General features: G+C 40.2%; 1 protein-coding gene across 2 annotated transcripts in view; it reads left to right on the top strand.

Annotated features, from left to right (window-relative positions):
* The window catches only part of LRP5 (LDL receptor related protein 5), a 178186-nt gene that overhangs the window by 79294 nt on the left and 72183 nt on the right, over window positions 1-26709 (top strand). For both annotated transcript variants that reach the window (XM_069803476.1, XM_069803474.1), the window contains exon 7: window positions 283-454. In XM_069803476.1, the coding sequence (XP_069659577.1) occupies window positions 283-454 (172 nt within the window). The remainder of the gene's footprint in view (window positions 1-282; window positions 455-26709) is intronic.

Here is a 26709-nt window from a genome sequence, read left to right as displayed (position 1 = left end):
CAATGAACATATACATTGTGTGTTTGGTTGAATTTTCTTTTCTCTGCATCTTCGGTATTATCGTAACTATGAAAGAATTAGGCCACTACACATTTTCAATAGTTTAATTTATTTAATGCTGAAACTTACATTGGCATCACTGATTACAGTTCCAGTTGGCTTGTTTGCTGCAGTTGGGGAAGCAGAAAGTTAGTAAGTTCTTTCAAAAGCGGGACAGATTTTGACAGTTTTTGGTCTTGCATGTTACGTGCATTGACTGTTTCCCCTCTGTTTTTTTCATAGCTACATGTATTGGACAGACTGGGGTGAAAGTCCGAAGATAGAATGTGCTTATTTGGACGGCTCAGAAAGGCGAATTCTGGTGAATACGTCCCTAGGTTGGCCTAATGGCTTGGCACTGGATCTTGAAAAAGACAAGCTTTACTGGGGAGATGCAAAAACAGATAAAATTGAGGTGAGTAATAGAGCTATACTTCAGTGCATTCTTGGATAAAAAAGTGCTGGTCTCATGTGCCACTTTATGTCTTGGATACATTTATCCGTTTTTTGAGGAGTCTGTTGTTTCATTAATATTAACATGTTATTTACCATAACAAGACATATTTGAGAAGAAAGGAAACACATTCATGTGGTTCAGAAAACTTTTGCAAGAAATGTTTGTTACGTCTACGTTGTTACAAGTGTAATTTAATTGCTTGAAATCTCAGGTTTTACCTGAGGCTTTTGCAACAAATTGGGACACTCCGGTACAACCTCTTTAAAAGATGTTTTGACATGTCTGTAGTGCTTGGAACTGGTATCTAATATTGCTGCATGCAAAAGACATGATGCAAGGTTCATGTACAGGAGAAGGTGGATGTGGGGGCCCTAGAGAGCCATATTTGCAGGACCTTAATGATTATGTGGTGTCCAGATGCATGGAGAAGAAGTAATTTTTAATGTATCACCGGCTTTGAAAACAACATAGACATTCTACCTCTGAATTTGATGGGAGGAAATCCTGTTCACAATGTTGTATAAACTTTCATGACAATATTTAGTACTTCTTAATTGTTGAAACAATGTCTGGTAAAACACAGTGTGATTCCCTTATGCCCCCCCTTTCTTTGGAAAGAATTTTCTTAAAAATGCAAAAAATTCATCCTGTCTATTGCTCAAACACTAGACAAAGTTGGACAAATTATCCACTCATTTGTTATGATGTGCTCCCAGGAGTAAGGCAGTGAAGTGTGTCTGGAGATTCACTGCTTTAAATTTAAAATATGGTCAAAGCAGGCATCTGCACTGGTCTAGTCATGGACATTGACAATTGCACCAGGGAGGCCTGAGATGTTCCAAGACACATTCTCCTAAAGGAGATGCTTTTTTTTCCCATTGTTTTTGCATTAGTATCCCATGATTAAATCTTAATCTAAAAGAATAATTGTGCTGCCACAGAAGTGAAACGAGTCTAAGATATCGCTGCAGAGAACCGAGTCCCAAAGTAGTTTCACTCAGAGCAGAAGGTGATAAATTAAATAACTGAAAGAGTTAGAATGAAGGTTTGGGGCAAGGTTTTTGGGGGCTTCTGAGCATGTGGTCATGAGATTCGGAGGTTTCAGTGAATAATTAACAACTGAGTATTCAACTGAGAGGAAATTCAGCAAATTGATAGAGCTTGATAATATTGTGATGTAGAAGGGCACATGGCTTTTGTGTAATCTAGGAATACTGATTAACAGCCATTTTATACATTTCTTGTGGATGTGTTCATGGAGTTACTGAAGAGCTGTATGTAGTAGGAGGCTTAACTTGCATGAGTGTGTCCATATAATTTGAGACAGCTGAGGATATGGATAGAGAATATGGATACAGCCAGATGTGAAGAAGTCTCAAACAGTTGCTTAAGATCCTGTTGTGTTCCCCACCACCTTCAATGCTTAGTTTCTAAATAAAATAGTTGTTTAAGAAGTGCATCTTGTTACTGGCCACTTGTGCTCACGTTTCTAAGAAGGAAAAATTGGATTTTGAACCTCAATCTAAAGTTGTTATCATAGGTTATGATGAACCCACGGGTTTAGATGACAACATGAGATGTGACCTGAGATCAGGCAAATTAAAAAATTCCTGCTCTGTTATCATTAGATCACTAGATTTGTCAGCCAGAGAAATGTTCCTCTTTAATGTCTTGTTAAGCTCCAGGTGACTGGTGGCCATAGGTCCCTTGACCTGGTTGTGGTATGTTCTTAGTATGAAGTAGTTGTTTATCTTCCACAAAGATGTCAGAAGAACAGTTGAAAATTGAAGGTGCTAAACAGTTAGCTCTGAGTATTTTAATTTGAAAAGGGAATTCTCTAGGGAATTTGAATTAGCTTCAAAGTAAGATGAGGGGGATAACTAGCTAATTGAAATCAGTTCATAAAAACAATTCTCAAACCAGAATATGAGAGTAAAGACCTCCAAAAATTTCTTCTCTTTAAAGCAATAATTAAAAATTTTCTTCCTATGTTATAAGCCAGCTTGCAGAAGTTGTGTTTTGACTATACTGTTACAACAGTCCATTTCTGTACCAATACCTAAGAACAGGAATATAGAATTTTTTTCCCTTGGTTATGGCCTGTGAAGTTGGTTCAGTTTTTGTGTTGTTTGGGGGAGTAGCGTATGCAGCATTTTTAGAGAAGTAAATTTTGAGGAATGATTGTGCTCTCTAAAGGTTTTGCCCTCAGGAAGAGGGGAAGCAAGACTGTCTACTAGCTCCAGAAATGTAACTTCAGTGTTTGGCAGTACCTAAGTAGTAGGCTTGATGACTATCAGACAGGTCCTGTTCCCCCTTATCTTTCAGCCTGCAGAACAGGGAATGTTCCAGATGCCACCTTTTATAGCTGGGACCATAGTTGTGCAATGCATTGCATGGGTTTAAGTGGTCTATTCAGTCTGTCTAGCTTCACTGTAAAGTAGCAAAGCCAGCGATACTGTTTGGTTTGGCATAAAAATTTAGGAAAATCAGGGAAGCCAAAGTAAGAGCTTTTTATTCCCTCAGTTTTTCTTTGCTTACTATACTTACTTTTTGTGGTTCTCTTCTATTTGCAAAAATAGAGAGAAGCGGGTGGATCACTTGGTCTTGCAAACAGAAGATATTCTTTGCATGAAGTGGATTGTGACATCTGTAGATACATTGATTCCTATATATTATGCAACCCCATTTTAATTCTTAGTGCAAAGAATGAAATCTCCATGCTCCTAGCAATGGATTCTACGTTTTCTTAGGTTTAAACAGGTGTAAATTCTCTCATTTTAAGTCTCTCCCCCTCCCCCCCGCCTTTTTTTTTTTCTTTTTTTCTTTTTCTCCCCCACTTTTTCTCTTTATGCTTGGAGTTTACTTTTGCTGGCTATCATGAGCAGACTCCTTCTGAGGCTGTATTTACAAATATCTAAATAGGCCCATTTAGAATATTATGGGGGAAAAAATCATGCGTGTTTGCCCACAATTCTGAACTGTGCTGTGAAGGGGTCTGTTGTGGTCCATTCTGGACTGGCACAAGTTAAAATGGCACTGACATGTTATCAGTAGAAATGGATGTTAGATGTCTATTGCAGAACTTCCATTAGAAAACAAATTTTCAGTTTCCATTTTGGAAGATGTGCCAGACTCATTTGCGTATTCTGCTCAGTTGGGAAAGAGCTGTGTGACTTAACCAGTCACTGACACAGCTCAGATACTGGCTGGTTTGAGACTGGTCTCTAATACAGCTTCTTTTCATTAATACTCCTCTACAAGTTGAAAAAATTGCACTAAGAAAATATTTTAGAATAGAAGCAAATTGATCCAATGGATTGTATTTCACATTTCTTGCTCATTTCGCTATATTGTAACCTGACAGTCCTCTCCTGCAAGATTCCTCTGTTTGAGAGGTTCTGTCGATACCCTAGATTTTTCCCAGTAAGCCATAGTTTGTGCTATTCTGCTGGCCCTAGTACATGTGAAACCTCACTGTATGGTGTATGAGGTGGGGCATTTCCACTCTTACTTGCTGTTGAAGTTATTCAGCATAAACTCATTCTCTCATGCATGTGTTCTGTTGCCAAGAGCATGCCATTTAAATGGCTTGCTAATGCAGCTGGTGTCTTGGTGATTTGTTCTGTATGTGTATGCATGTCTGTTGTATTCACAGCTTGTCAGAAACAAGGACGAGCTGACTGCAAGTCAAGGATACGCGTTTATATTTTATACTATAGTTGACCTAGCTGAGTATTAGGATTTTTCTTTTTCCCGGTAAGCACCTAAACTACCTTGAAGCATGTTACTGGATAAATTTAATTTATGTTAACACCTAAAACCAGCATAGGTGGGATAGTAGATAGTAAGCTGTAACTCTATTTTGTAACTCACTAGGTAGCAAAAAAAAAAAAAAAAAAAAAGTTGATGAAGTTTTGGGTGGGTTACTCTGTTGCTACACTGCAAGGAGAGAGTTCTTGCTTCATCAAAAAATGACATTCAGATTTATGTTGAGCACTCCTGAAGGAGGAAGACTTCAACCAACTGGAGGGCCCCTACGTGGTTCAGAAAGTGGCACTCTGCAGCTGCACTCCATGGCAGAAGGCAAAGAAGGTGGCATGTGGATCGCTGCCTGCTGCCTTGTACATGCTGAAGATGGTGGTGGACAGGGACAGTGGCTGGGCCAGTATATTGCTCTGCATTGAAGTAGTTGACTGTTAAAGAACATCCTCTACTCCCATCGCCTTCTTTTCAGAGCAATTAGTTTCTCTTGGACTTTTGCAATGCTGTCACTTGACAGTTTTCTCACCTAGAAACTGCAGTCTCAGATTTCCTGAAGCAACTAGAAATTTTCCAGAGACCACAGATCTGCAGAAGGCGTAAGGTAAAGGAGAAAATTCCCATCTCCGCTGTTTTGCTCTATCCATCTACTTTCACCTGCCTCAAAATGTCCCAGCTCACTGTGTAGAAATTGCAAAATAAAATAAATGGAAACTATTATCTCTACTACTGTGCAGAGCATGGTTGGACTTAAAGCCTATTGGGGAAGAAGTAGTATTAAGACTGATGGCCAGTAATGTAAGAAGTGCACTATGTAGGCTTTTCTGTAGCTTTCTGATGAACTGCTTGTAGATGAGAATTGCTTTCATCACATAGCATGCCTTCAGCTGCTTTCCATATAGAAAAAAACCAAGAGTGAATATACCTTGTACATATTTGTGCATATCTCTGCTTGGTATTCTGCTCTGGTTTCTGATATTTTAGATCTGTAGGGAGTCATCTTACTCTTCCTGGGAAGGCCTGTTCATATATGAAGTGACTGAACTTTGTATAGCTTGGAAATTTGATAAGCTGAAGACATCTGTCCTATTTTTGCTGGACCTCGTGTTTGAAATGTACTGTAAATGTCTTGGGTTTGGTTTTTTGTTTGCTTGTTTGTTTTGGGGGTGGTTTTGTCTGGTTTTGGTAACACATTGTGACATTACTTTTGGGTGTGCTCTTCCACAATTAGAAAAGAAAGACTGCAGAGCTGTTGAGGGTACCAAGCAGCGTCCTATACCAGGAGAGTATGTTCTTATTTGTGTGTGTATAACTGCACGGGGTGAAAACAGCAGTTACCCTTTCCTGGCAAAAACCCTTTCCTAAGCTTCCCATCTGCAGCATTCAGCTGCAACACAAAGGGCCCAGTCACTTTGCAAGCAGTTTGCATCCTGAAAAACCATTTGGCAAGGCTTTTCAAAATTTTGTGTGACAGGAGCCTATGGGGCTTTTGCTGCAAATTTGGCACCCTGTGGTAACACTGTTCCCAGCATTTAATTTTTTTTTTTATTAGTCTGGCAAAGTGTATGGCAAGGAAAAATATATAGCAAATATTGAATCGTGTCTGTCGAAATCATGTGTTTGTCCGCACGGCTTCAGCTACAAGTAAGGGGCATGGATTAATCCAAATGAACTCTGGATTTTACTGACAGAGAAAAGGTACTTCCCAGGAACAAACAGCAGATTAATAAGGATTACAGGGTTCCAGCAGAGAGAGAAGCAAAGATCCAATGGCATCCACGTGTAGAGTTTCCTCATTCTCCTTAAAACCAATTTTGTGGTTAGCCAGGTTTTCCCATGTATTATTTCTTCAGCATTTGCTTAAAGTGCCTAAGGTATAATTGCATAATGAGCAATTACTGAATTCTCAGGTGCCTGTTATTATGTATGCATTTTACTTAAGTTTGTGCAATATTCTTGGAATAAATGTTATGCAGACTATCACTTCTGGCAGCTTCCCCTCATCCCCCCCCCCCTTCTCCTCTATTGACAAATGTCCTTCATTTGTCTCTGCAGAAGACTCCTAATTCTGTACAGTAATTCTTTGCAAGTTTGTAGGGTGTTTCAGTCTAAAGTGTAAGTCAGCACCAGATGACAATCCTGGAGTTCACTGAAAAAATTTTCCAAGATGCAGTTATGTGGGCTGTCCTTGAAACTTAAGGAAACAATCTTTATAATTACTTTGTTGTTGATTACATTCTCCATAAATAGCGTAAAAGGACATCTGGAACAATTTGCTACTTAAATGGGAGTAGGCTTTGCAGAAGTCAGTTGTACTGGGGAGAAAAATTAACAACTAAACTAATTTAAGGCTGCTTTTTCTAAACAAGGCTGAGTATACTTCACATATTGTACTTTGTTTGCCAGTCATTTGACCTAAAAAAATGCAATTTTTAATTTATACATGAGACGTTTTCTCATAACTGATATATTTGTGTGTGTGTGTTTCTTTGCATTGGCAGTTTTCATGGAAGCATTAAAAAGACTATGTAGTGTAATAAACTACTTGGGAGATAGATATTCTGGACTGATTTATTGAAACAGGCAAACCTCATAGAGAGAACAATAATTTAAACTTATTGCCACATGCTAATTAGATATAAAAAACTCAAAGCATAATTTTTCTATAAATATAAATGTATTTCAGAAGACCTAGTTTATATTTATATTAATGTAAATAATCCCCACAGTGCATATTTGTATTAATACATGAGAAGAGAAAAGTGAAATGTGGATATAGAAATAAGAAATACCAGATCTCCTAGATCTGAAGAATAGATATCAGTCTAAGTAGACAGCTGCAGTAATAAAATCACTTAAATTGATGATGGTGAGGGAGCCTTAATTTCAGTGAATTTTTTGGAACTTCTTGGTGACATTTGATTCAATTTAGAACTGTGGCAGAGAAGTGTCAGCTAATAGAATTGTTAGAAATAAGTTATTAATTGAAGCTTATACTGTGGTCCCAAGATGAAACATACATACACTATATCCTATGCTTTTTGCTTCTGATACATTTGTAAATTATACTCTTTCTAGATGCAAGTGCTACATATCTGAAGTGATGCATATGATATGATATTGACATATAATAATGTAATGTTGAACAGCATGTCAGAATTGGTAGCAAACCATGTATATGTCCCGGCTGTTCGTATAGCTCTGTTCAGCAGCGTATTTCTGCAACCTGGACTGCTCCTTTGAATGCTACCGTCAGTGCCACTTCTAGTTTTTCTTTTTGCAATATACTACTCTCCTGCCTGGGATTAAGCTATGTTGTTGGAGAAGTGACATGTGTACATGATTGTGGCCATTGGGTATGGGTTTTTTTGTAGGAGGTTATGTATGTGGTTTGTGAGCATTATATACCACTATGTTTTTGTTAGTTTTAAATAGCTGTTAGGCCTCTATTGCTATGTGTTTTGCTTGAAGAACCAGCAAGCATGAATGCTGTTGTAGGTGGATGGGGTTTTTTGTTTTACCTGAAGGGAGCTGCTCAGCAAACACTATCACACGAGAGCTATATTTGTAGCAGTGTCCAAAAACCTAGCGTATAACTATCTTTTAAGGTTCCGAAGGGTAGTAATCTATACTAATGAGCTTGGGACCAAATTTTTACCAGCAGCCAGATAGTCATTGCAGAATGGATGAGAGGAGTCATTTGGAGGAAGGACTAAAAATATTGTCTCGGGGTTCTGGCAATTCTTGGACTTTAAGACTGATGACAAATTAGTTATGATTGCTTTTCCCAGAGGGACATTGCTGGGATGGAACACAGGCTTTCTGGGAGGGAAGAGAGCTGTATCTGACTTCAGTGCTTTAACAATGACAATTACAAATATCTGCGGAGAGTTGCATAAACAATAAAACAGATTCTCACTAATTCTAAAAAATTATATAAAGCCTGACAGTGTTCCTTCAGTGAAAAGGGGGTGTTGCATCTTTAGGAAGAAGGAGGAAACCTGGCAGCTAGGGGAAGAGGGTCTTCTATTCTCTCCTCTTCAGGAATCCTCACTCTCCTGTCTGCCTGTTGGCTGTGTTCTGCTTGCACCATCACACTCATCGCCAGATTTGGAGTCAAGAATAAGCACCTCAGTTCAGACTGGCAGGGATGTTAGCGGAGTCTCAACTTCCTCTGCTGAAAGAATTTAGAGTTTTCTGCTCAGGCATATTTGGAATGATCTTTCTTATCTAGTTTACTACTGTAGAATTGATGTTGCAGTTGGTCCAGCCTTGTACACACCAGCCTGTAGTGGGGAACAGAGACTGCTGAGATGACATACAATGATCTGTAAGGTCAGCAGGTCAGACCACTGAGTGATTTCAGGTCCTAATGGTTTCTTATGAATTTAAACTCTTCTCGCTGTGTTACATGTTTCTAAACCCTGAACTCTGGTTCAGGATTTCCTGCTGTGAGACTTACCTTTCTGGATGGAACACACAAACATAGCCAGCCTCTACCTGCTAACACACACTGTCCATATCCTCTTTAGGAACATAGAGCCTTCTAGCTCCACTCTTCTAACTACAAGATCAAGTTTTCTGTATTTTGCTTACTGCTTAATTAGGAATTTCAGTATGTTATTTTATACCTTGCACCACATGACCTGTGTTTACTTTCAAGAGGACTGTTATCAAGTGTGGGAGCTGCTGAAGAAAAGTCAGATCCAGGTTCACAAAATGAGATGCTTTAGCTTATCAGAACATAAGTGTTGCACCTTTCTGCTCCAAGCTCCATAAGGAGGTGTTCAAAGAGCAGAGAGATTCATTGACCAAGTGGAAGAAGATGAACTTGTCAAGGTGAATTCCCTCCTGTCCCTTTTCGCCATTCTGAATTAGCTACCAGGTGAACTTGTATCTGAGCCCTGCGCAAGAGAAAGGTATGACAGTGTTGAAGAGGAAAGTGTTTGGTATAAGGGACACATCTGAACTTTGGCCAGTTCCATCCTGTGTTCAGTAGTGGTGTTGGAGATACATATAATTTTGCATTCTTCAGCAGTGTTGAGTATAACTTTTTCTGCCATTCCAGATGGGATGGGATGGGGAGTGCCTCCGCAGGTGGGTGATGACCTAGCCTCAATTAGTCTTGTCTTTATCACCTTTTGGATGAAATACAGTAGCCCAGTAGACAGGTGTGGAGGCTTCAGTCCTCAAGGCAAACATCATGGACCAAAAATATTATACCATGTCTCCTCAGCAGCATGTGGTGCCATGAGCACATTCTTAGTTCTTTAAGCTGAGATTTCCCAGATAACTTCAAATCAAATTCAAGACTCCAGTTCTTTTCTCCATGGTCTAGTCCATGCATATGGAAAAGGCAGCTACATGTCTGAAGTGAACACTGCTGTCTGGGGTACTGTTGAGCATAAATGGATTTTCCACAATAAAGGCAAATCTTTCCTGTAGTGAAGAGAGTTTTTTCTTAAAGGCTGTGCTAAGGTACTGGATTAACCTCCCCTCCTCCCCCCTTTTCCCAATTTCCAGCAACTAAAAAACATCAAAAAGTTCAGTACTCTCTGTTCCAAGTGCAAGGTTCATGTTAGTTGACCTTGCCTTCAGCATTGTAAATAACCAGAAATGTTCATCTGTAAAGAAGTAGAGCAAAACCAGCCTTGCAGCAAAACCCCATTGTGTGGAAGCAGTTGCAGCATGGGCTTCTTGTCCCAAGTAGAGGATACAGGAGATGATGTGGCCTGTGTTAGTCATGCCACTTAATGCACTAGTAGAAAACTCTCAAATAATGATTTGATTGAGTGACCTTCCATAGGATGCTCTCGATCAGAGATTCTCCCAAACTTTTATATGCCCAGCTTGATACTGTATCCATTAGCTTCAAAGTGAAAAATCCACAAATACTGCCAGCTGCCAGTTTAAATACTCCTTTGAGTCTTTCCACAGTGGAATCTGCACCACTATGCACTTAATTTCATCTACAGCCATTTACAATTTATTGGGTTGCTGTATAGTCATAAAGACCTCTAAATCTTGTCAATTTTCCACGGACTATATTGTTTTGTACTACTTTTTTTAAAGGGACAACTTAAAAAAAGAAAGCAACTGACAGACAGCTTCTAAATTTGGTCTTTGTGGAGTGCTCAGGAATTACTTCTGTATGTGTAACTTTTGCTATATTTATCAAGAGGAAATCCTGAGGATGTATTAAACTACAAAGTTGAAGAATTATTTGAGTTTTGCATGCTTGAGGCTCTCCTTTCTCCCTGAAGAATTATTTTAGGCTATCTGATATCAAATCACCCTTTTCCGCTGGCTCTCCTTTCTCCCTGAAGACTTATTTTAGGCTATCTGATATCAAATCACCCTTTTCCACTTGCTAGGGAGAGAATTCTGCTTTACTTCCCTTGCTGGGATCAGCTTTCTGTATTTAGAAGAGGGATTTTGTATTTACTGGTACAAAGGCTTCTGTACCTGTGAAGTGTGGAAATAGGCCCCCCTTTATGACAACCTGATGTCTTTTCTGGTGCAGAATAAGTACGTCTTTTTCCGGTTGCCGAGAAAAAGGTGGTTTCTATGGAAGCTGGAGTAACTTGGAGTTTCTTTGTCAGACTAGCAAGTAGGATAGTTAAGAGAGTTTTTAACTTAGTAACCTTCTTGAAGTTACTTGCTATATTGTTTGCCAATAGCTAGGAGGAATTTTCTTTAAATACTATTCCCTTTTTTGCTTTTGTTTTCGTACTTTCTCCTGTTCTCTTCCAAGAATAATATTGAGCTTTGCCATACAGCTTACCTCTGACCTAGAGGGAACGCGTTTTGTGCTGCCCAGGAGTTGTGATCCCATTAATACTGTCTTATAGCAGTGTTGAGAGAAGCTTGTTTCTCTGATACTTTGGGGCTAGTTGTGTCAATATGCAGTGTACCCTATCAGGTAGATTGGTTTATCACTGTAGTTTGGGAACTAACTTTTCACTGGGAAAAAGTCCTTCCCCTGCTCGTATTTTCCTATTGCTGTTTTGGAAGGAAAGTATTGGAGATACTTGACCTTTCAGTGTCTGCAACTCACCTTCTTGTATATAATCCTTTGAACCCACTGGGGAGGATACCATGCCTTCTTGGTGTTTAGTGACCTTGGGTGTAAGTTTTTCAAATGAAGAATACAGAGTTTTGTGCCACAAACACAAATTCTAGCCTCCTTCTATTTCAGCTTTGGGTTTTTTAAGGGTTCTGCATTGGTGATGGTATTTCACAGCACCACAAAGATAATCTTGGAAAGCACCATCTGGATTGTCTTGAGCAACGCTGGGAGGGCAGGCAGTGGTACCACATGTGCCTGTTGCTGCAACCTTTGGTTGTGAAACACGTGAACCCAGATGCTGTTAGGAACAGGAGACTTGGTGTAGGCTGGCCTGGTGGGGTTCCCGTGTTTCTGAAGAACGCATTCTAAAAATAGAAGTGTAGAACTTGCTTTTCATGCCATGTCTTATTAGTGAAATTTTGAAAGCTGTCAGTACCATTTTCAGACTCGTATCATCCGTCCCTGACAAGAAAGAAATCTAACAGACATAAATGACAGCCACTGCCAGCCTACCCTAGTTCTCCCAAGATTGCCTGTGACGGTGGGAAACTTTTCTGATAAATGTTGGTAGTGTAGATGAGACCAAAGGGTTTTGTGTCTATTTAGCCTTTCTAAAAATTCTTCAGTGCGCTGATGGGATAGCAGTCACTCAAAGGAAGACTTCCTTTGCTTGGCTTGATTGACCAGAGTCATTCTGTGGGAAAGGATGCTAACTTATTCTAAACTGAAGGTGACCCTTGCCTTTTTGTGAGCAATAAAGACATAATAGAGGCCCAGTTAGGGTTCAGCGGAACCCCCACAGCCATCTGCACACTTCATTGGCAGAAGTGGCTTTCACTTGAACTTGCATTTGACAAGTTTTTTCTGTCTCTTTCTCATTCAGAAGGGTCCTTCAAAGCCAAGTAATTGAAATGCTCTCACCCCTTGCTCCTTTTCCTCCTTCCCCCAGACTTGCTTAAATTGCAGGGCAACTGGTATTCAGTGTTAATGAGTACAAATGCATGCGCTTCCAAAGCTTACACTTTTTTTCCTTCCCATAGGGAAGTTTCTAAACTGCCCCCCCTCTTTTCCACACTCTCCAGCACCAGCTTCATAAAGGAAATGTTGGGGGGAAAAAAAGTGTTTCTGTTGCATTGCTGTTTCTCCCCACCGCCCCCCCCCCTTTTTTTTTTTTTTTTTTTTTTTTTTTTATCGGGCTGGACTTTTTTAAATGAAACACAAATCAGGTCTCTGGAATAAAAGGTTGTGAGTATGCCTTGTGGCATTTGGAATGAGACTATTCACTGCCTGAATGACTATAAATAGAAAGCAAGGAGCTGCGTATTTCTCAGTTCAGACTCCCTGCAAAGAAGCGCCCTTCCCAGTTAAAGGGTGACTTTTTGAAAGAAACCTTGTTCCTTGTGCTGAATTGAATTGCTCCAGGAATTCTTCTCCTTGCAGCTTGCATAAAGAAGCATTAATCTCTAATTTATTTCTCCTTTTAAAAGGCGGTATCCTCCATCATAAATGTATATTCTTAGTCATGTCGCCAGATATGCCTGTCTTGTCTGTACAGAGTTGCGTGTAAAAAAATTTCTGAGCGCAGAACAAACATTGTTCTCGGAAATTTTTGCGCCTGAAAGCTTTCTTTTTGGCTCTGGGCCAGCTGTCGGCTCCCTTTTTATCTGGTATTCATTCTTCAGTGAGAAGGCTAAATTAGCAGCACTCAGGTCTTTTGGGTTTTTTTATAGGAATCGAGGAAAAGAATGGGAATTGTGATTGATTTTTGTAATAAAAGATTTGATTCTCCCAACACACTTGTGATGTTGCCGACCGTAAGAACCCCAATAGCTTACTGTTGCAGTTCTGCAGACAATTTGTTTGGCTGATTTGGCTGTTAAAAATTGCTCATAAATCTCCCGTGTTGTGCAGTTATGCAAATTTAGTGCAATAATTTTTCTTCCTCCTTCCCTCTTCAGAAGGACTTTAGTATTAAAGAAAGAAGCATAGTAAATGTGAGGAAAATGTTTGATGGGTTTGTGAGCTGGCAATGTAAAAGATCCTAGCACTTGAGCTGTTGGATTGGCTTTTTCCTCTTTTTTCCCCTTTTTTTTCCTTTTGCCTTTTTTTTCCTTTTTTCCCTCTCTCTCTTCCTCTTCCCCCCCTTCCCCTTTTTCCTTCCTAACACAGTGGTGTTTGTGTGGTGTTATTCTGAAAGCTGCTTCTAATTTTCTCCTCGGACCTTTTGTTTCACGTTTTTTTCTGCCCTCAAAAAACTAGCAAGGGCAGCCTTCTTCATAGACTCTTCTTTTCCCTGTTCATAGTTTTTAAAGAATGGGTCTGTAGATTTGTTGCATTGCTCTTTCCGTTACTGATGGATTCCTAGTTGTGTGGGTTGTGGGTTTTTTGTTTGTTTAACAGAGGAATTAAAAGGTTGACAAATACCCACCTTAATTTTTTAAAGCTTATCCTGTGCATGGTTTGCAGTGTTTTTTTGCATTAGTACTAATGCAAAAATGAGAGCAGCAGCGAACGGGCAGGAAATAAAGGGAATAATATGAGGTTGCTGTTCATATTTCTAATAAAAGGGGGGGAAAAGCAGGAAAAACAAAAAGTGCTCTTCGGCAAGCCCAGGGAAAGCAGATTTTAAGAGGTCATCAAGCAGGCTAAGGAGAAAAGAGATTCTACAATACTTAATTTCTTTGTAGTTTTCTAAATTTTAATTTTCTTAGCTTAAAACTGATGGTCAGCGTCACTCAATAGGATTTTTCATAGCTGGACACGTGAATAACAAACTTTATAGAGAAATGTATTCAAGTTGGTCATTTTCTTATCTTGATCCTGACTATTGAGACATCTTGATTATCCTTGTCATTTTACATTTTGTCTGCATGCTGGTTTCTGTCTGGGGCACCGTATGTTTTCCTTGTCACCTTTATTGTGTGGCTGACTTCACCTATGATGGGCCCCAGCTGTCCTTTCCCATTTGCAGCTAGTGTAGGTATTTCTGTCACCTTTTCCATTTCCCTCGGGAGCCTCTTGTGAGCCATTGTACAAGTACATTGGACTCTTTTTCGTCTTGCCTTGCCTCTAGTGACTTCTGTCCAACATTTAAAGTCACTTGTCGGGTGTCAGCTGCCATCCACTCACAGTTGTAAAATTTGCCTGCTACTATTCCCACCTTAGCTCATATTTTTACAGTAATTTTTTTCCTGCCTCTTAATTTGAAGTGACTTTGCTTCATGGGATGTTTTACCTTTATAAATCTCCTTAAGCAGAGCTCTTAGTTTAGAAAGACAAGCAATTGCTCAGATTATTTTTTGCCAGTTATTCATCTGAGTTGCCTTTGAGTTCTTCACTTAAAGTTACTTTCTAGCTAAAAAAAAAACACATGCAGTTTTTCTTAGATCAAATATTGCATCGGCTTATTTTTAATTGTGTTGCCCACTAGTTCATGATTATATGAAGTTTTGGATCATGTGCTTTTTTAACTTATCAGTAAGATCTATTTATATGTAATGTTTATATATTTATAAAATATGTATATTTAATAATTATGTATGTATACCTGTTGAAAAGTAAAACGTTATGATTTGTAAAATGGGTGGCAAGCACAGAGTGCACCTTTCTGCTAGCTGTGGGTCTGGTTTTATTCCTTGTTAAAATACCAAACATTTTTGGCAAATTTAAGGCAAGAAGAAACTTTTCAGGAAGGACATCATTAGAACCTAGGTAGTTGCTTCTAACATAAAACTCACCTCCTTTCTGTCTTACGTATTATTAACATTTTAGTCTTACTTTGAACGCCTGAAAACCCCATTGCTGTCACCTAGCAGATAAAGCACAAGAGAGCCCCTCTGCTTTAGAAACCACTAGTCATGAAAGCTGTGTCCTTGGGGAGAAGGCAGGTGCGATCTGTCTCTAGGAGAGCAGAACTGGTTTGGTTTTTTCCTTCCCCTGGGGTTTTTCCTTATCAAGCTGGTTAAAGCAGCAAGGTTGTAGACCCCGCTACCCTGTTGTCACCTTCCATTCCTTTCATGAGTCCTGGTTAGCCCCAAGCAGTTAGCATAGATCTACGTGAGGAAAGTCCCCACTCAACCCCCTTGTCTCTTGAAAACATCTCAGAATGGATCTTCAATTTATCAGATAATCAGTAAGAATTAATGAACTCAATGCATCAATTTCACCAATGTCTATGGTGAAAGGTCTGGTTTGGTTTGAGGCCTCCCTCCCCTTACTCAGATAGCAATAAGGAGGGTTTTACAAATTGTGCTCAAAGAGTGCGGATAGTCAATCTTATAGGTTACTTCCTCAGGTTCCTCTCTGCTCTTGTCATATGAGGTTTTCCTAACGCAGAAGCAATGGATGTTTAAGTCTCATTCAAATTCTGTGCTATCTGTGAACAATAATAGCTATGTAATTGCCTTCTTCAGTGATGTAAGGTATAAATACTTTACATTGCTTTTACTTTACTACTGCATTTACTGGATTCTTCTCTATGTTCCTTTGTTTTTTTCTTTGCTTTACTTTTCTTCAGTCTAACCTCAAGAGGTAGCATTATTGTTAACTCCCATAGCTCAGGGCTGGAGCTGCATGCCTGTAGGAGTCAGGACGTTTCTGTGTCTCATGTATAACTGAGAAGACCTATTCACCTTGGCTGCATCTGGACACATGACACTGAATCAGTGGTCTGAGGTGATGCTGAAAATCCTTTCTTAATAGGTACTTGGTGTACCTTGTGTGTATGTGCAGAGTCATAAGGATCTGGGGTTAGGAAGGATTATTCTCTAGCATATTCTCTAGAATTTGCTGTCCAGCCTGATATGTGATCCTCTTACCATTGTGTAGAAGTGGGAGCCATGTGTCTTTGTAGCTATATTGGTGTCATCCACTTTGGCTGTGGCATGCTGATTAGTCATCTTCATTGCAACTAGAGGGAGCTCAGTATGCAGAAATGTGTATGAATTTAAGTGGACCCTGTTTTCTTAAATGGTTTTGAGATTGAAGTCTATGAACCATTTAATGAGTTGGTGATTTTAGGAGTCTGTGTGTGGTTTTTTTTCTTTGGAAGGCAACACAGTTATGGGTTTTTTTGGCAAAAAATAGTTCTCTGCTTTCCACTGATAAACGGTGTCATCATATAGCAGCACAGGATAATCTACATATTCCCTGTTCTCATTGTGTAACTGTTTCTGAACACTGGAGTTGCTGGTGCAGATTCATACTCACTGGAAATAACACAACTACCCATGTCTGTTGTCAGAACAGAATATTAATGGGTGGCATATTATTAAATCAAATTAATAAAAAGGCTTAAAAGAGAAGCTGCAATCAGCAGCTAAATGTAGAGCCAGTACTACGTACATGTAGCAACATGAAGCAGGACCTGGACTGAAGGCACAGAAATGCATCTTTGTTAAAGTGTAAATGAAATATTTGTCATGAGCATTAAAAAGAGAATTGCTTGGATTTGCTTGCACAGCTCCCACAAAAATAATGTTAACTTAAGCAAATTTTCAACACCCAACTTGTCACTACCTGTGACAGCTTGTGTAGAGATCACTGCAGCTGGGAAATCTCGTGCCTGTGACTTTATGCTTAGATTGGAAGTTATTCCTGAAGACCGTGCAGTGCTTCAAAGATACCATTTTTGCTAGTCCAAACTGATACAAGAGATGACTTTGCCCTGCTGAACTCCTACTCTAAAATGACAAGGCCCAGCCAAAGGTGTGATGTACGTTAGCGATTCGGAAGTGTTGGGTGCAAGAAGAATGAGCAATTAATGCCAGGTTCCATGGGGAATCTGAGAGGTGACTGAGGTCAGAACCATGACATTCAGAAGATTCTTCCAGAGTAGTAATTACAAAACTCCTGGGTTTGGGTTTGTTTTTTTTCTTAAAGGCTGGTTGTGTTCTGATGGCCCAGCAGAGGTTTAATAAGGCCCAGCCTCGGGTTTGCTCCCCTAGGGAGATACTGTAGTTTGCAGCAACTTTTCAAGAGCATCCTCTGACGCAGTGATACACAAGTACTTTCCTTTCAGAGAAGGATTAAACTTTGCGCCACCCACTTCTAGGAAGTTGAAGAGCTCTTGGAGGTAGGGAGCATCTTTGCCCTTCATGTTGTAGATAATTAAATTGAGACATGTTTCAGTTATGTGAGGTGCCTGGAGGTGGTTAGATTTGGGACTTGGGCCAGGTCTGAGAGCTGGGAAGGTTAGGAGTGTGGAAGAAGTCATGCCCCTCAGCCTATGCTAGAGCTGGGAAGGTCATTCGCTCAGAGTGCTTATGTCATCCAGAGAGTGCCAGCACTCCTTCCTTTGGTATGAGATGTTCCCCTGCGAGTGGGCGTTTCTGGCAGAGTTGTACTGGGGAAATCTTCCACCATAAAGTAGATGCCCGGGGGACAAAAGTAGGTGGTACTTGTACTGACTTGCTGCAAGACCTTGGGTTGGGTGTTTTAGTATCGTGTGCCCCTGCAGTAGAGGAAGGTTAGTGTTTTCCAGCTTGTTGAAGCCTTACTAATTTAAGGTTTGTGAAATGCTACATAAATGCAAACTTAATGATGCCAGGAAATGGGGAGATTCAAGGCATCTTTGTGGAGTGCCACTGCGTCTCCTTTGGCCCCTGCTCTTTCCTCCCTATGTATTGTCTTACGCTTTTAATGTTCTGATCTCATGAATCCACCTTCAGGGACTCAGTAGCAGACCAAATGTCAAAATTGTTCTTGGTACAAGCATTTGCCTTTTGTCTTGTTTTATCTACAGGCTTCTGGCATGGCCGTACAGGCAGCAAGAGGAATGTCTTCTCCTTGTCTTTGACACTTTGCATTCATGGCATTATGGAATGTGGGTATGGAGACTTTGTATGGTGCTTAGGCATTAACAGGATCTCCTTTTGGTGTGAGCTTAACACCCTCACAACAGTTCTACCTTGTCTGTCACCTGGTTGTTCCTGCTATGGAGACAGTTCACAGGGAGGAGGAATCCCATTTGTTCCACGCAACCAGTGCACTTGATGCCACCCTTGTGCAGTCAAGAGCTTCTTACCTGTTTTTTTTCTTGTTTTCTGAGATGGGAAGGATCTACAAGAGAACTAGCCGTTTTTTCCTTCATTTTCATAGTTACCAGTAACCTGTTGATTGTGCTACAATGTATGGAAATCGATGCTAGCTGTTACTTACCCTTTCTAAGAACAAAGTAAAGGTTGCATCAGTTTGTGCCTTCATTATCTATTTCCTGGCTTTTGAAAGTTTGAACTTGTGATTATAATAGGGCACCTGATAGCACAGGACAGCTTTGTCAATGCAAAGTTAAAGTTGTTTTTGTTGGTGAATATCCCAGCTTGCTTAGATCTTGTGAAAACACACAGCAAATGGTTCTCAAAAGAGAAAAGCTTGCCAGTGAGGTTTGGGAAGGGGAGGATGGGCTGAGATCAAAGATAATTTGCTGCTACAGACTGATAATAAGACACAAATAATTTGGTTTTGGAGCAACAGACTTAAGTTCTTAAACATGTCAGATCAGTCCGGTCTCCAAAGTGGAGGGGGATACCTCATGCTATGAATGAATGCTGGAATAGTTGAGAGAATTTCTTTTTCTCCAAATTAAACTTGGTACAAATGCGCTTTGGTTTTCAGTGTTTACATGCTGAAACATTTGGAGGAGAGGCATAGATAGAGTGAAGAGGTCCTATGCATCTATATACTTTATTAACATCTGACAAGTTTATGTCAGCAGATGAGGCTCAGTTTATTCTGATAACATCCAGGTCTTTGCCCTTCTTTGAGTTTCTGAGCAACTAATCCATTGGTGAATCAACTTGAGAACTTCTGTCTTTTTCAGCCTTGATGCTTTAAAGTAAATGGACTCGAGCTTCTCCATTAGAGACCCTAGCAAAGAGTGAAATGAAATTCATTTCAATAAGTTCTTAGATTTCTTCTGCTTTGGAGAGGTGAGTACTAGACAAGCCAAAAGCATGTCGCTTGTCAGCTTCTCACCCTGGTATCTTTCCAAATAAGTGGATGAAAGTTTTCACCCTAGCTTTTTGCAAGTATTTTTTTTCTCCATGTTGCAGCTGCTTTTGACAGTTCCTTAGAGAACCAACTGAGTGGGCAGTGCCAGCTGTTCACGGTCAAGGGGTAGTCTAAGTCTCTTGTGTTGAATATACAGTTGGAACTCGCACATTGGCATTAAGATACAGGCAGTGGGAGGTCACGGAGAGTCTCCTATTTCTGATCAAACCAGCTTCAGCTTCCTTTTTGAGAGGAACTTCCTTTGAGTATCTAATAGTTTACTATATAACAGCTGCATAGACCAGGCATTCCCAAAATTTCGAATATTTTGCATGTTGAAATGACCAATTCTTTTAAAAAAGGAATTGGGATTGGATGTACTGAACAAATTCACCACAGGCAGTGTTTGAGTAAATTAGTTGATTTTTTTTTTTTTTTTTTTTTAAACTCACAATCAGCATAACGTTGACAAATGTAAACACTGTGATCCCAATCAGGAAAATGCCTTATCCCTAATACAAACAAACAAACCAACCTTCCCTCTGTCCAGAGAAACCTCTCGGACAATAAGCCATCAAGTCTAAATACGGTCCCAAATTTAAACAGGAAACTGATATTTTTGTAGTTACAGTGGCTGCCTCCTCCCATGTCCTCAGGCTCAGAAAAAGCATATGTTTCCAATAGATGCACGGAACGGTTGTTATAAATGCTGTTCTTTCATGTCAACCCAGTAACTTGGAGTAGAAAATTGATTATTTTGGTCTGTTTAGATTACTCTCTCTGGTTTTCAGCCTTGTTAAATGAAATCAGGGGAGAGGTCTTCCATGAGTTTGTACCTCTGCTGACACACAGGGTTGTCTGCAACATCCTTGTGACCTGGCTTGTCATACTTGCTTGACAGTGAGCTGGGAACTAAGGCTCAGGCATGGCCTTAAGCCATTCTCTGTAGCAGGTAAAACCCTGTGTGCTCAGCTGGCGTTACCACAGTGCCAGGCATGCCAGACTGGGTGGGTGTCCATCTGTCCTTACCCTCTGCTCCAATGAGGTGCAGTGCCACCTCATCTTGTTCAGTTGGGTCACGTGAGAATAATACAGTTTAGTCCTTTCCAGCAGCAGTACTGGGAGATTTTATTCAGATGGGGTTTGCATTCCTTAAATAAATGAGCAATTGCAGCAACTTTCTTAGTGTCTAAAGAGTGCTCAGAATATGTACCATTCACTGGGTCAGTGAAAAACTCCAGTTTTCTCACACACCCATGAGTGAAGAGTGGAGTTCTGGTGGCCAGGAGCATCCAGGTTCTCCATGTATTACCTATGAGTCCCCTTCCTTCTGTAGTTCTGCAGTGAATCTGTTTTCAGAAGATGCTGAAAGGTCTGTAAAAGTGCCTTTTCTGCCAGATCTGAAGTGTTGTTACACTGTCACTCTCCTTCGCCTCCACTTTCACCATCGTAATTTTTTTCCACCAGAATACTATAATGATCATAAACAACTAAATTGGTCAAAACAAAACACTGAATAAATATGAAGAGACAAAGATGTACTCCCAAGCAGAAGTTTCATTCTGAAAAAGCAGCTCTGGAGTGTCCACAAAGTACTCTGAAAAGCTATTCTCCCATTGCAAGTGGTCAGATACTGTAATTTTAAAAGATCCTCATGTTAAAATTAAATGTTTAAATGAGGCTAATTTGTGAAACTGAAATGATAAAAGCCCCTGCAGCACTCTCAAAGTGACAACTGGGAGGTAAAACTTACTTTGGCAAGACAGATTCATTTTCCAGGCTTTCACACAGTAAGACCTGGTACTCAGGCTTTAATTTACATGTAAGTGAACTGCACCAGAAACTTCATTTAATAATGTGGGTTTTTTTTCCCCAAAACAGTCATCTCTATCTTGGGTACTAAGTACTTTACCTTGGAGATTATGAGATATCATTCTTCTGTATTGTAGAGGTACAGTTTCATTCTTGCTTCTGGCATAAATGCCTAATTTCAAGAGTGTAATAATTTGTACGTGGACTTTGAGCTTCTGAAGGGAGAAAAAAGTAGTGCTGTAGTTTGTGGTCTCGGCATTTGGAAGCAGGAGTAACAGGACCCATACATATTCCCCTGGTTAAATTTTTTGTATTCCTTTTAAAAACTTCTTCAGCCAAACCTTCCCCTCAACTTTGTTCTTTCTGCCCTCTTATGCACTACCTGTCAGAGATGTGAAAATTATGGATCCTTATTTCTGGTAGTACCTGTGCTTTTCAAAATATGTGAGTGGCAGTGTCAATTTGGAGGCAGCAGTCGGTCGGTCCTGTGACTCTACTAGTGCCGCATTAACCACCCACGTGACGTACAGCAGTGTGTGGCAGTGTCCTGACTCAGTTTCCTTGCATGTAAGGTGGGGATAACTGATAGCTTTCTGTACAAAGTGTTTGGATCCCTGGATGGAAAGAACTATGAAAGGTGCTAAGCACTGTAGTTTGTGAGTAGAAAATTGACCTCTAGTTAGCCTCCCCCTTCTTCTAAGTATACACTGTATTTGTTTGATAGTGGAAATCTAATCCTTTGGGAAGCACAAATTTCTATAACAGCTCTGAAATGTATAAATAAAAACATGTTCCTCATTACAGACAACATCAAAGCAATCACAATATGGATTAAAATACATCCCCCCCCGCCCCCACTCCTCCATGCTAATATGCAGCAATGCGGAGTTCAAATGAAGCCATTAGCAGTATCTCCAAGTATTTGGCAAAAGCAACCACACTTGTGTAGCTACAGGCAATGAAAGTCCCTACTACAAAAAGGGAGGGACAAGGGGAGTAGCCTGCATTGATCTAATTAGTCAATGAGGCACAAAGTATGTAAAATCTCATTATATATCACCAGTAAAATTTGGCTTGAGAAGTGACGAATATGTAACTGATTTGTTCATGGGTGGGTTATTCATGTCCTTGAATCTTCCAACAGGAAACAGGATTTCTGAAAACATATTAGAAACAAACACATATGCACTTACATGCACACACATACAAATATATATGTATGTATGTATATATCTGTGTTTATACATATGCACACGCATACATGTAGCTAGATCCTGAAACTCTTTCTCAGCCCTTACTCAAGGTGTACTTTCATGAGAAAGTTCCTGATAGGGACAAAGTGAATTTATTTTTTTTAATTTATTTATTGCTAATGGAGACCGTGAATCTTGCTAATGCCAGTCACAGCCTGAAAACACAGTGTGTGGCTGTTCCAGTATTAGTAAATCCAGACGATGGGTTTGTCCCATTGCCCCAGGCAGTGCAGCTAATGCATGAAACAGCCCTTCTCCCTAAAGATCTGCTTAAAAATGGGCACTTAAAATGACTTTTTATAACTTGCCTTTTGCCCTTTTTTTTTTAAGCCTTTCAGGGATTCAGGTTACATTTTTTAAAAATTTCTCTGAAACCCAGAACACTTGAAACATTTACATTATAATTTAAGCCAAGATTCCCACCCAGTCAGTGTCTCTTAAGAGCTGAACATTTAAGTAAAATGCAAAATATAAGTTACAAAAAAACCCCAAACAACAAAAAAACCCCACCACAACACCCAAGCAGCCACCCACCAAGCCCCAAAGCTAAATAGACAGAACAAAAGGGGAGAGGGAGAGACAGAGGCATTGAAATGAAGAGACTAGTTCAGTCTTGCAGATGGCCAGTAGCAGAAAAAAAGGAAGAAGTCTTCCCATTCTAGCATCCCATTTCTTCCATGCATGGAGTAAAACAGAAGGTTTGTGTTTCCAGAAATTTGTAGAATCAGAAGAAGGGATGGGATTTGGAGAAAGTGATGAGTGTTATCACTGCAGGTGCAATTAGTGATTCAGCACTTGTTTTAAGGTTCTTTAATAAATATTTAATGTTGGCTGTGTTCCAACCACATTCTGTTCTGTCCTTTCCTTTCCACCACTTCTCCATGCTGACAAGATCATTTGTTTAATCCCGTTCTTGAAGAAGTTGTTCCCATTCTTTAGCTTAGGTGTTAAAACCTGTGTTGACCTAGTCAAGTTCTTGTTTATCAGAACAAAGCAGGGGGTCATTCTTTTTCCTTGCTTGCTTTCTCAGCTTTCTAATGCATCTCTTAAATATGGGGAATTTGGATGTATCTTACATGCTTCCCCTTTTGTCCTTTATTTCTACCTACCCTGCTTCAATAAACAAACATCAAGTGTGGAACTGGTGTACCAGTGCACTGGGAAATCAGGATTTTTGTACCCTCTTTGGTAAGTGAAGACTAAGGCCAGAAACTTCCCCCAGTTACCATTTAATAGGTAGGTACAGCGATGATAATTTCTGTAACCTGCTACAAGACCTGAGGGCACATTAATGTCTTAGTAGCTGTGTATGCAGACATCCTGTGAAGCAGAAGAGGGAGTTATGCGTGTTTAAAATGTGTTTCATCCCAATTTATGGAAGAACTCCTAGAGGAATTACGAACATTATGATTTCCCTGCTCCAGCTACATGACACTTACCTCCCTACCTACTCCGAGTGTCTCTCCTCTGTCTGAAGGAAGAAAAGCCTTCCAACATTACAGAGTACGTACAGCCTCCGTGTATATTGATCCTCATCCTTGTCCCTTAAAGATGGCCTTACCTTTCCCATCAGGTCAATAAACTATTTTCACAGAAGCAGCCCTTCTTTGTCCTGTTATGCAGCCCATTCTTCAGGAGATGGCATCTGCTGAAAGGCAGGTCCAGTAGGTCTGCTGATCCCCAAACTAGACAGAACTGCAGCTGCTTAGCATATGGCAGTCTGTCTTTGTGTCTTTATCTTCTCTGCCTCAGCCAGACGGGTAGGGTCATTTTTGTTGGTCACCTTGGCATCTGTCACTCTGGTTCTGCTTTGCTTCTCTCCCTTGAGCTCTGCTGGGACACAAATTCCACACAACTCCTCCTTTTACTCTGGCTGAGGAGGTAATGTGGATCCTGGTCATATCAGAAGTGATTTGGTGAAGAGGAGAAGGATCTTGTGGCTCTCAGAAGTCGAGGTGAGCACAGTTGGATCCCACAGTTCTGACTGGGTGTTGCTTGCAGTAAACTGGCAAAAACCCCCTCTTTCCTTCTCCCCAAAACTGGAAGCACCTATCTGCTGGTCCCTCTCGGAGACTGCAAACTAACCAGGTCCCATCTTGAGCTCTTCCTGAGCGGTGACCACAACTCGCCATGTTAGAATGGAATCTAGAAAACAACGAAACTGTGTTGCTGATGTTTAAATTTGAGCCTGGATCTGCAGAAAGAAAAAAAAATTATGCATCTGTGCCACTGACAATGGCACCAAACTACCCAGGGGTTATTGATGCTGCACAGCTACTTTGAGAATTCTCTGCTCTATGGGTAAGGACACACCAGAACATGGAGGAGCTGTAGTGCAAGATATTTACTATTTTCTGGGGCTAAATCTCTGGTCCTCAGTTGCCTTGTCTGATACCTGTGCCTATCTACAGATTATTTTCATGTGGCATGGGGCAGCCATATTTCAAATGCATTTATCAGCAGAACGCATCCAAGTGTCTGCTCACACACACAAGTATGGCTCTAATTATTCTTTGTTTCTGAACATACAAGCCAACTTCCTCTTTCCAAAATTCAGATGATTGAAATTAAATATCACAGTGGAAATTACTTATGCTGGTTTTTTAGTCTGTGTCAGAGTAGAAGTCTGTATTAGGTGGTCTTCGGCTTGCAACTTCCCATTGACATTGTTCTGTCAGCAATGGTGAAGGCACTAGGAATGCCTCAGTGGAAAATATTGCATCAGGTAAACTTAACTGCTGGAAGGCTACATGATACGATGACTTTCTTCTTTTTAAAGGAAGGAATTCTGATGTTGATGTGTATCACTGTTAAAGCTCACATCAGGGATTAATTACAGATATTTGTTTTCTCTCTATGAACGGTGCTAAGCAGAACTATATCAAGATACAGCTGGCTGTAGGTTTTTCCTTCCCATGGGGTAGTGGAGGCCTTAGAAATTGTATTTTAGCCTTAGCTATTTAGAGAAGTGGGGTTTTGGGGGGGTTTTTTGGTCCCCAGAGAGCTTTCTGAATGGTTTGTCTGATTGGAGATTGCCTTCATGGCCACTTTACTGCAATTAGGGGTGTGGGGTTTTTTTGGTTTTGCAGCTGTTTGTTTTTATAGCTATTTCAGAGTGTTTTACAATGGAGTTGTAAACCACTACTGGTGAAATGGTGTGTAGAAATTAATCCCTTTCAGTTAATTATAAATAAATAATTATAAATAAATAAACAAACCCACAATAACCAGATGTGCAGGTGGACATCTCAGGACCTAGCTCTTTGATGATGCCAGTCTCATCCCTGAAACTCTTACATCCTTTCATTCTGTGCTTTCCACTGAATGGTACAGCAACTTTAAAGCCAGAAGTGCTGTGCAAGGTACAAGATCAAAAGGATAGCTGAAGCTAAAGCAGGAATGCTGAGCCCTTTTTGGAACAGGGGCAGAATGCTTCACAAGTGTTGGGGCTCTAAACTTTGAGCCAAAGTTTAAATCTAACTTTAGAAAAGAAGTTCAATATTTGTGTCCATGAAAACTGAAACCAGGTCTTTTTGCAGGCCTGCAAACTTGGGGGAGATTATAATGAAAACAAAAAACATTGGCAACTACTGAGGTTGCTAAATGAGAGATTAATACCATGTGGGGTTGGCAGAGATCTCTGGTAAAGGGTAGACAGGGTGTCTCCACAGCCCATTAGCGTATTTCAGCTGGTACTGGCAGCCTTATACCTAGAGGCCTGCAGGTGGCACGATTCCTGAGAGGTGGACCTCAGCCAGCGTTCTCTGGAGCTGGACTTGACCCTTGGGTGAGAGGCTGGAGGGAATGATTTATACATGTGGAGTATGAATGCAGCATAGCATCTCATTCTGAATAGCTGGTGTGCTTTTGCAGCAGACTTCTTAAATGAAAAGGCAGAAGGTAACTGAAACAGACTGTCTAGCCTTTTTATGAGCTGCTTTGTTTTAAAGTTGGCTGAAGGAATGAGTGGAATATTAGCTGTGGTATGTTGAGGAAGACTGCATCTTGACTAAACAACCAAAAAAGTAGCTCGGATACTCACCCAGTACAGTTTACGAAGAGAACATGGCAAATGCAACACCAAAATCAGATGTTACACTTTTTTTTTTTAAAGTATGTTTGTTCCCTTATAAAAATAGACCTCTTCTTAAAGGAGAAACACTTTTATGTTGTCCACAAGTTTATACTTAAAGGAGGTGCATAAGCCTGCAGATACTGGGGAAAATAAGTCCTGTAGTGCAGTGAACAGGGCACTGGGAGCCAGTGAAACCATGATCTTGTGTTAGGAAGCTCTCCTTCCCCCCCAGTCATGTGCTTTTTCTATAATTCGC

This window comes from Haliaeetus albicilla, chromosome 16, assembly GCF_947461875.1.
Source record: "Haliaeetus albicilla chromosome 16, bHalAlb1.1, whole genome shotgun sequence".
Classification (NCBI taxonomy): domain Eukaryota; kingdom Metazoa; phylum Chordata; class Aves; order Accipitriformes; family Accipitridae; genus Haliaeetus; species Haliaeetus albicilla.
The sequence above is the reverse complement of the archived record's forward strand: the minus strand, read 5'-3'. Positions and strand labels throughout refer to the sequence as shown.